The following is a 9371-nucleotide window of genomic DNA, read 5'->3' on the forward strand; positions in this document are numbered from 1 at the left end:
AGGATGTCGAATGTCTTTATTTCACTCTTTAGATACTGGAATATAACTTGACAGATCTACCCCATGTTACTGTAGCCTTTTGGATTTATTTTTGAGATTATTCCATAGACTACTTTTGTGCACCACTTTGATCAGATGTAACTGTTCATGAGTCAAAGTTTTTTATTTTGCTTAGATGAATGTTTTTATGTCCACTTACAACTTGACTTACAGATACTAGCAGGGTATTCAGAAATACGTCACATATATTTTTCAAGAGTACATTAGGAATTCATCACATTTTTTAAACTGTACAAACTGTACCGTGTTACATTTAAAGAGCCAGTTTTGACATTGTCAACACATATCAAGTTAGTTATAATACTAGCAACAACTTCTGGTTATTTATTTCAAAGTAAAACACAATTAGAAATACAAACACTGTATTTCAGAGGCAAAATAACATCTTATTTTTCTTTCAATGCCTTATATTTACAAAAATTTAATCTAAATGTTCAAAGTTATTTAAAACTCCTTAATGCTAAATTAATTTCATTGTTGACTATTTTTTATGGGCAGGCCTTTTATTATGGAGAAACCAGTGCTTGCTTAGTTGCTTCCGCATTAGGGTTAACTTGATGCAGGATGAAAGAATCAGTCTGGATTGCGCATGCGTGCCATCAAATAAGGCTTTAATTCCAGTCTAGTGCAAACGGATTGTGCATGTTTGAGCTCCATTCATTATGACTCGGGGGTGATATTAATACGGATTCTGATTGAAGATTTATTTTGGAGACCCTTGTTTCCTGGAAGCTGGAGGGCCACACTGCTCAGCAACCCGTCACCCGTGGACCCAGAGCGGCTCAGTCTGTGTCCGTCAACCTGCTGACTTGCATCTTTTCCTTCCGATCATTGCTCCAGTATCCTGTGATAACTTCACTTGGAAACTAGTTCGGATGTGGCAAGCCAACTGCAGACGGATGCATAATTTAGCAGACTGGATCTCTGGTAAGACGAGAAATGATCTGATGAGATGTTGAGAAATTCTATATTAAACACTGACATATTAGAAGTAACATTTCTGTGACTGGTAATGTTGCAGGACATCTAGATGCGTGCATTTGAACAGACTCTAAAAGCTTTTTTTTAATAGATGTCTATAAATTGGAACATTAGTAAGCATGAGGTTCGAGCGCGTGTCCCCGTCAGCTGGCAGTACACGTGACGTAAACATCGAGGCTTGTCTGACCTCAGGAACAAGGAGTGCTGAGCTGTCCTTATTACCACATGATGGTTGACATATAAGGTTTTTTATTTATTTTTATTTTTTTTATTTTATTTTTTTATTCCATACCATCAAAGAGTCATCATCACCTCATATAAGTGTAGATTTTATTGCTGATCATTAAAAAACATAGGCAGTGATGAATTCTGTCCTTGGGCTGGGACTGTTGAACATTATGATCCAAACCCAGGCAGACTGCTGATTCTTCTCCTTGCTATGGACTGTAGGGACAGTGATGGGAGGCTGTGTGGGGAGGAGTAGGACCGATGGACAAGGGAGTGCCCGCAGCTCGACAAGGAGCAAAAAACGTGGAGGTAAGAAGCTGGAACACACTGGACTGCAGCCTCTGAGTGGGACATGAGCCAACCTCTCAGACTGTGTTTCTTATTTCCAGAGAATAGAGACAAAAGTAAGGAAGACAGACAGCAAATATTCTGCTAGTCCTTGCATCATTTAGGTATGAGTAAGTAGTTTGACAGTTTTTAGTGAACCTGCTTCAGATTAGATGCATTATAATGCAAAACAGAGTGGTACTCAACAGGGGGCAAAAACATGCAAAAAAATTCTAATTTTTATTTGATTTAATGGCACTTTTTGCATTTCAGCTGTTCCCTTTTCTTGGAGAATATATCACACTGCTTCTATATACTGTATATACACCACAAACAAAAAGTTAAGGATATTTCTTTTTTATTTTGTCTTTTTTTTGTGTCATTTTTGCCATTTGTAAATACAACTATATCTGGTCATTAAAAAATGTGTTTCAACTGAGTTCACACACAAAGAAGTAAAAAGCGCCGTGCAAGAATCTCAACTGAAAACAATAGCCCCAAAATTAAAAATATCCATAACTTTTTGTTTGTAGAATAAATACAGTCACTGAAAAAATTATTATCATCATCATCAAAAGTCATCAAAAAATGGTTATGCAATCAAGTACTAACTGCTGTGTGTATCATGTCACGAAAACAGACAGAAAAGAAAACATGGAATGCCTAAAAGCACTGTTTTTGGCAGTACAATGCCATAGCTATTGATGTAAGAACTGAAGTGATTTTGGTTATTATCAAGAAAACATGGAAAATGACAAGATATCAGCTCTAAAATTAAACCCTTATGCATTATTTTTGTTGTTATCATTATATTTGTCCAAATAAATGTATCTTTAGTTGTGTCAGGCATTAAAAGGAACAAGAAATTGAAGAAAACAAAGGTGGTCTAATAATTTTTTCTATCTATCTATCTATCTATCTATCTATCTATCTATCTATCTATCTATCTATCTATCTATCTATCTATCTATCTATCTATAAAACTGGGGCTACAGTGATTTTGCACATTTTGTGATTTTCATCCAATCAGATTAATTGTTCAGTCTTAGCAGGTCAAACACGTGCTTCTACTTAAAGTAGCCAGCTATTATCACAGAGATACACATCATTTTGCATATGGCTAATAATCTTCCCTCACATGTCAGTATTTTATGGAAAGACTGCTCAATCCTGGCCTGTATAAAGTGGTTGTGCACTCTGCTGGATTGTCATGCATTATGTATTGAGCAGCAGCAGGGCCCTTTAGAGAGCTTTCATATCAGACCTTGACCCACTTGGTGCATGATTTGCCTCATGTCACTTTTTGAAATATCTTTTCATTTGAAGAAAGACTTAATTTGCCTACAAGATAGATGAAAGTTTGAACATTCTAACATCTTCTCAGCCTGCGAAACCCGTCTGCTAGGAATGCTAATCACAGTGTGTGTGTCTGGGTTTGATTTTTGAGAGCATCAGAGGGACAGATTTGCATTTTTGTATGTGTTTGCACATTTGTAAAGGAAAACAGCCACCTGCAATGGCCGCAGTTACTGCACTAAAGTGGTTCTAAGAGCCTGACAGGGGTTTGTTGTCTGTGTTAATAGGTTTAGCATGTCGCCTTCAGGTATTTCTATCCTGTCTCTAAATAGAGATGATAGGATTAGGTCTCCTGGTTAGCCTCTAGTCAGGAGTTTGAACCTACTCTCACCATTTTTTGAACTTCTTTCCATCGACTGACCTTGTGGTATTTATGGATTGCAAACTTTAGAAGGGATATAAGTGGAGGGAGTGTTGTCATTTTTAACCAACTGGGGAAATGTCACAGCAGGTAACTGAGCGCTGAATCTGTTCATCGTGGCAGTCTAGTTCAAGCGATTGTCTTGTCAGTCCTGCAGTGGAATTCGGTTTGCAACCAGCTGGTTGGCCATTCCCTTCCAAGCGGTCGGTGTCTGCAGCTTGTTGTTTCAGACTCTGGATGAATTTTTGACTAACATCAAACCTCAGAAAAAGAACAGCAATGGGAGTACCTAATTCCAGAGAATATCACTACTACCATGCACCAAATACATCTTTTAAGGTGGTGCTGCAAAGTAAGTACAAACCTTTGCACTGGGGGGAAGGAATTATGATTTTTTTTTTTTTAGTTTAAATTTTTCTACAGCTTACAATTTCATTTTTCTGAGAGGGTTTTTTCTGTTTGATTCATGGCTATATGTGGTGTTGCTCTTAAATTAGTGATTTTTTGTCTATCTGAAAGCAGAAATATCAGAAGAAAAAGAAAAAAAATAGTTAAAAACTAAAAAGATTATGACATATGCATAACTTTTTTACACAGTAATGTAGTCAGACTTTACATAACTTTGTTGTGAGACGTGGTTTTGACTTAAAAATGCAAATACGGTCGCAGAGATGATATTTATGACATGTATTTCTTAATATAGATTTTGATGCTGTTCAGATACAGTTGCGGAAAAATTATTAGACCATCAAAAGTCATCAAAAAATATGGTCTTGCAATCAAGTACTAACTGCTGTGTGAATCATGTGACTAAAACAGACAGAAAAGAAAACACGGAATGCCTAAAAGCACTGTTTTTGGCAGTACAATGCCATAGATATTGATGTAAGAACTGAAGTGATTTTGGTTATTATCAAGAAAACCATGGAAAATAGTTAGATATCAGCTCTGAAATTAAACTCTTATGAGCTATTTTTGTTGTTATCATTATATTTGTCCAAACAAATGTACCTTTAGTTGTACCAGGCATTAAAAGGAACAAGAAATTGAAGAAAACAAGGGTGGTCTAATAATTTTGTCTGCGACTGGACAGTATTAAGGTTATTTGTTTTCATGTACTTGTTCAGGGTTTATGTAACACTATCACTATCAGAGGAACAATGCTTCTGCTGGAATAATATATAGACATTTCCAAAAAATAATAGACTACCCTCAAACACATGAAAGAAACTAAAATCTCTCTTTTTTTTAGGTTTTAGTAGGTCGTGTTTACGTCAATCTTAGTTTGAGGGGAAGAACTTGATGCATTGACCTCATATGAAAACACAGAGGTCAGAATTCCAGGTATGGGCTTATATATGATGACAGGCTATCATAGAGGATTTCTGTGTACACTCACACCCTGTTGTGTGCAGATGGTTGGGCTTACTGACGTATCACAGAAACAAAGTGAAAGAACATTCTTCATTTAATGCAGGTTGTCATTACCGATTGCACCTGCCTCCTTGTTGTAACGTAATCACTGAGACAAAATCATCCCTCTGGTTATGTTATTTTCCAGCATGTTTAACCAGGTCAAAATGTAATCAAGCAGCATTTGTGCATGACCATGTAATGAACTAAATTTCAGAGTGAAAGGTTTAGTTCTTTTGTGTTCCCCTGTGCTGAATTTCTCTTTGCATAGTCACAGTTAACCCATAAAGACCCAGTGTGACTTTTGTGTCAGTTCCCAAATGAATTTTTCTCTCTTTTTAACTTTTCTTAAGTGATTTATCACCATTTATTGTTATATTATTCTCTGTATTTTGTAAATTTTCAGTGAAAATCAAGTATTTTCTTACATTTAATTTACTGATCATGTAGATGTTCATAACAGCTCAGATTAAAGTTGAGGGTTATTTTATCTGAAACAGAAAAAACTGATGAAAATCTGACTTTTTCAGCAAATCTATCATTAAATGAACATAAACCAAGTGTCTCCATCCACTGTCACTGATCCAATCCAACTGGTGAATCAATGTTGTAAAAGATGACAGTGTTTCCACGGTAACGGTGAAAAGATGACAAACTGTATTTTACACCAATTATTTACATGTATTGATAGGATTAGTGGAACAACAGGTATTAAACAGTTTAGATCAGGACATGCTTTTGGTTGACAGTGGATGTTTGGGTCTTTATGAGTTAAAGGGGTTTTCTGTAGCTCAGGGATGCATATTTTGCAACAGATCAGGCTAGCTGTAGTTATATTGTGTAACTTCATTCCTCTGTCATTCAGATTTCAGGAGAGTAAACTACTTGGATGTTACCTGACATTTTAACACAACCCTTTGAAGATTAATATATAGTATTATGCAACTCTTAGTTGTCTATCCGCAATGACAAGAGTTATCTAAATCTGTGATGCTGGTCAAAGAATGAGGGGTGGTCTATTCTTGAAGAGGATGAACCTGTAATCTCAGGTCAGCACTTAATCTCTAAAGTCACGTTGTTACATTATCAATATATTGTGTTATGTACTGTTAATTTCACAGAAAGTATTTAAAATCATTCAGTACAGCAGCAAGTGAAAAGATGTTGACCCTTTTTATTATAAAAAATGAGCTGGGAACATCCACATTTGAGACACATGGCTAAGATTTGTAAAAATGCATGAATATCATAATAAGGATAATTTCTATGTAGTAGATTTGTGGTTGTATTTGTGTGTGCTTGCTTTATTAGACATGAGTATTTCTGCTGCCTTTCATTGGCCAAAGCGTACTCATCGCTCCAACCAATGCCTTATGGGATAGGGTAGATAAATCCTGTTATGTGGAACCTGATTACTGTCTATAATCCACTAGTGTGCACTTGTGTATGTGAGTGCACGTCACTATGCCTGTATGCCTTGCTGGTCACTGCAGTAATCCACAGCACTATAAATAATCACTTTGATTTTCCTCAGTGAATCAAACTGAGTTTCTTGGTACACTGGTACACTTAATGTGCTGTATATAGCTATCATGGAAACACCTGTGTACTTGAGGTAGAATTACTCTTTGCGCCATTGTTATATCATCAAAATGAATGGCTACATGCATTACAAAACCTTTTCAATGTCAGAAATGTAAGGGTGTATACACATGTTTTCATGGCTGTTCATACAGAATTTGAAGTTTTCCACATAGTTTGAACATTACATCATCATGAGTACATAGAGAAATCAAGTTTTAATGTTTATGTTTCAACTGAGTTTCATTTAGCCTTCCATCTATCTTATCTCCAATGTAAGTAGGTATTTTGTTTTATAAAATGCACATTTTCCTCATAATATTACAAACTTCAATGATGGCATCTTGAAAAATTTTGCTTAAATAAATGTGGTCTGAAGTAGTTCTTCTTGTAGCTATTAGTACCAGAATCAGCATTTGAAAAAAACACAAAGAACATTTCCTGTCACTTTCACAAAGTGCCCAAGGTAACAGAAAAGCAGCAGCTGTGACCTGAGTGAATTGGAGATCCACATGAACGGCTTGGTTTTACTCTGCTGTTATAATCCCTTTTTGCTGTTTAACATTCTGCTGTAATGTTATTAGGACAAAATTAGCTCCGGTAAGCTCTACAAATGCGGTGAATAAATTAGAAAAAAAAAAAAAAAGCTGTTTGTATGAAAATGGAACAGTTCATGACAAAGGTTTTAACCCTGATTATAGTTAGAGTACTACATCTGATTCAACATGACCCTCTGTGATTTTATCAGGACGCAATGAGCCTCTCAAGAAGGAGCGACCGAAATGGAAAAGCGACTACCCGATGACAGAGGGCCAGCTGAGGAGTAAGAGGGATGAGTTTTGGGATACGGCTCCTGCCTTTGATGGACGGAAAGAAATCTGGGATGCTCTCAGAGCAGCGGCCTTAGCTGCAGAGTGCAATGACCTGGAGCTAGCACAGGCCATTGTGGATGGAGCCTGCATTACTTTGCCACATGGTATGAAACCACCCGGGAAGACAAACACAAATATAAACCTTCTCAGAAAAGAAACTGTGCTTGTATTTTTATTTTTTTTTGTATTTTATTTATTTATCTAGACAGGGACAATGCACAGTCTACATTAACCTTAAACAGGAGAGATGTAGTGTGCCAGGTTGTAGCACTAGTGCACAGTGCTTCACATGAAGCAGAAATGCATAAGTCACTGTAATAATTCTCAAAATGTCAAAGGACAGTGTGCAGAATCCCATGCATCAGTTGTTCAGAGATTACTGCTGCAGTTACGTAATAGTTGCAGTGCTGCGTGACCACTGGGAATGGATTGGTGCACAGAAAGTCATGACAGAGTTAGGTGGAAAACAGTATTTGTGTGCATTTATTTGTTCACATGCAGCCTGAATGCATTTAACTGTTTATTAGCTCTGGGATATTAGTGTTCTTGATTCTGGGAACAGGCATGGGCCAACAAAAGGAATAGAGAAAAGGCAGTGGTTATTTGCTGTTACTGACAATTGTTTATTGTTTATCTCTTAACAGGTTCACTCACAGAGAGTTATGATGAACTGGGCAACCGCTACCAACTCCCAGCCTACACTTTAGCCCCGCCTGTCAACCTCATCACTGAAACAACTCCTGAAAGCAAAGCCTCTGAAAACACACAAAAACAAGCTCAGCCTCCTGTGTCCAGACAAGAGTTTCAGCTTCGGGTACGACTGTCATCAGGTAAGGAACAGAACACAAAAGCACTTCACATATCTATTTTATGAGACAGTTGTATAAGGACAAGTGGTTGATTCTTGCATGCTGTTCCACTTAAAATTGAGTATTTAATGCGAAGAAGAAAGATATCCAGCATCAAAACCAGAATGTACAAATACAATTGAAATTTCAAGTTAAGGTGTGAGAGTCTTTTTGCAAAAGGGTAACAAATGCCCCGTATCATAATGTGTAAAACAGAAATCAAGCTATACAACATCATACTGTTTGTATTTATGCATGTATTTATGCCTCTCATCCAACCTGAAAGCTGATTTATTATTCATTTGTTTTCAGTGTCTCACAACTTGTTAGGAAATCATTGTCAAATCTATTTATATCTTGTTGCTTTTTTAGGAAAAGATGTGCGTTTGACAGCCAGCATGGTGGACACCATCGCTGAGCTGAAGAAGCAACTGGAAGAACAAGAGGACATTGACGTGACCTGCCAGAGGTGGTTCTTCTCTGGGAAACTCCTTACTGACAAGACTCGTCTGCAAGATGCCAAGATCCAAAAGGACTTTGTTGTCCAAGTTATTGTTAATTTAAACCCTCCGGTCATTGTTAAGTGACAAGAGCGGCAAAGGAGTACGAAGTGAAGAAAAGACAAGGGATGCACAGGGATAATTGTAGGGCTTGAAGTCATTTTTCAGTCGGCATGGCAGTGGAATTTTGTGTACATTTTTATATAAAGAACTATTGCTTTTATATCGCTCCTTTTTGTATTTTTCCTTTTTTCCAAAATAATTTAAAATATTGAAAAGCACTGAAACACTTTAGATTAAACTAGAATCCTAGGATGCACATCCCAGTGTTTGCCTGTCTGTCTGTTTGTGTGGACAACTCACAGCTCTATTGTTTACACAGGTTCCTCTCCTTGTACATGTTTTGTGCTTATTGATAAACTGATAAACTGTTCCACTTGGGGTGAAACTCCATCATGGTTTTTCTTTTCTTTTCTTAAGATTTCTGTCATATGAATTATGACAACATTGGCAGAAAATTTTAGGGAAAAAGAAAAATGTAAATATTGATTTCCAATTATGTGTTGTTTTGTCATGTACTAATGTGCACACTACATTTTCACATCACTGTTGTGTATGCAAGATTCAAAGACAGAATGTAAGAACGATACCTTTCTGAAAGGTAATATATGTTTTTTTTTTTATTTCATCACTCCAAGATACTGTAGTTTTATGTACAATATGAAATCTGTACTTGAATAACATCAATAAATGATGCATTTAAGATCAATCTACTGCTAGTGTGATTTCTGCTTTTAACATTATTTCTAACAATGTATCCTATTGTATTTGATGTACTTGGACT

General features: G+C 36.5%; 1 protein-coding gene and 1 long non-coding RNA gene across 3 annotated transcripts; one reads left to right on the top strand and one right to left on the bottom strand.

Annotated features, from left to right (window-relative positions):
• Positions 1–679: 679 nt before the first annotated feature.
• Positions 680–9296, top strand: ubtd1a (ubiquitin domain containing 1a). Of its 2 annotated transcripts, XM_030155691.1 has the most exons (5): positions 680–987; positions 1492–1578; positions 7056–7283; positions 7824–8009; positions 8400–9296. In XM_030155691.1, the coding sequence occupies exons 1-5, from the start codon at positions 936–938 to the stop codon at positions 8612–8614; spliced, it is 768 nt and encodes a 255-aa protein (XP_030011551.1). In that variant the 5' UTR covers positions 680–935; the 3' UTR covers positions 8615–9296. The 2 variants fall into 2 exon arrangements, with proteins under 2 accessions (XP_030011551.1, XP_030011552.1); XM_030155692.1 differs by lacking the exons at positions 680–987; positions 1492–1578 and adding an exon at positions 3219–3665.
• Positions 2995–7805, bottom strand: LOC115434032 (uncharacterized). Its single transcript, XR_003937462.1, has 3 exons — positions 7469–7805; positions 4521–4524; positions 2995–3006 (listed from the first exon to the last, which is right to left on the bottom strand). It is a non-coding gene; the product is annotated as an uncharacterized LOC115434032 (long non-coding RNA).
• Positions 9297–9371: the final 75 nt, after the last annotated feature.

The sequence above is a fragment of the Sphaeramia orbicularis genome, chromosome 15, assembly GCF_902148855.1.
Source record: "Sphaeramia orbicularis chromosome 15, fSphaOr1.1, whole genome shotgun sequence".
Classification (NCBI taxonomy): domain Eukaryota; kingdom Metazoa; phylum Chordata; class Actinopteri; order Kurtiformes; family Apogonidae; genus Sphaeramia; species Sphaeramia orbicularis.

Excerpts from the sequence above, each read along its gene's own strand:
- ubtd1a (XM_030155691.1), top strand. The coding sequence starts at position 936 with ATGTGGCAAGCCAACTGCAGACGGATGCATAATTTAGCAGACTGGATC. Across the intron at positions 1,579-7,055 it reads AAGGAGCAAAAAACGTGGAG|GACGCAATGAGCCTCTCAAG; the intron begins GTAAGAAGCTGG and ends TGATTTTATCAG. Across the intron at positions 7,284-7,823 it reads CTGCATTACTTTGCCACATG|GTTCACTCACAGAGAGTTAT; the intron begins GTATGAAACCAC and ends ATCTCTTAACAG.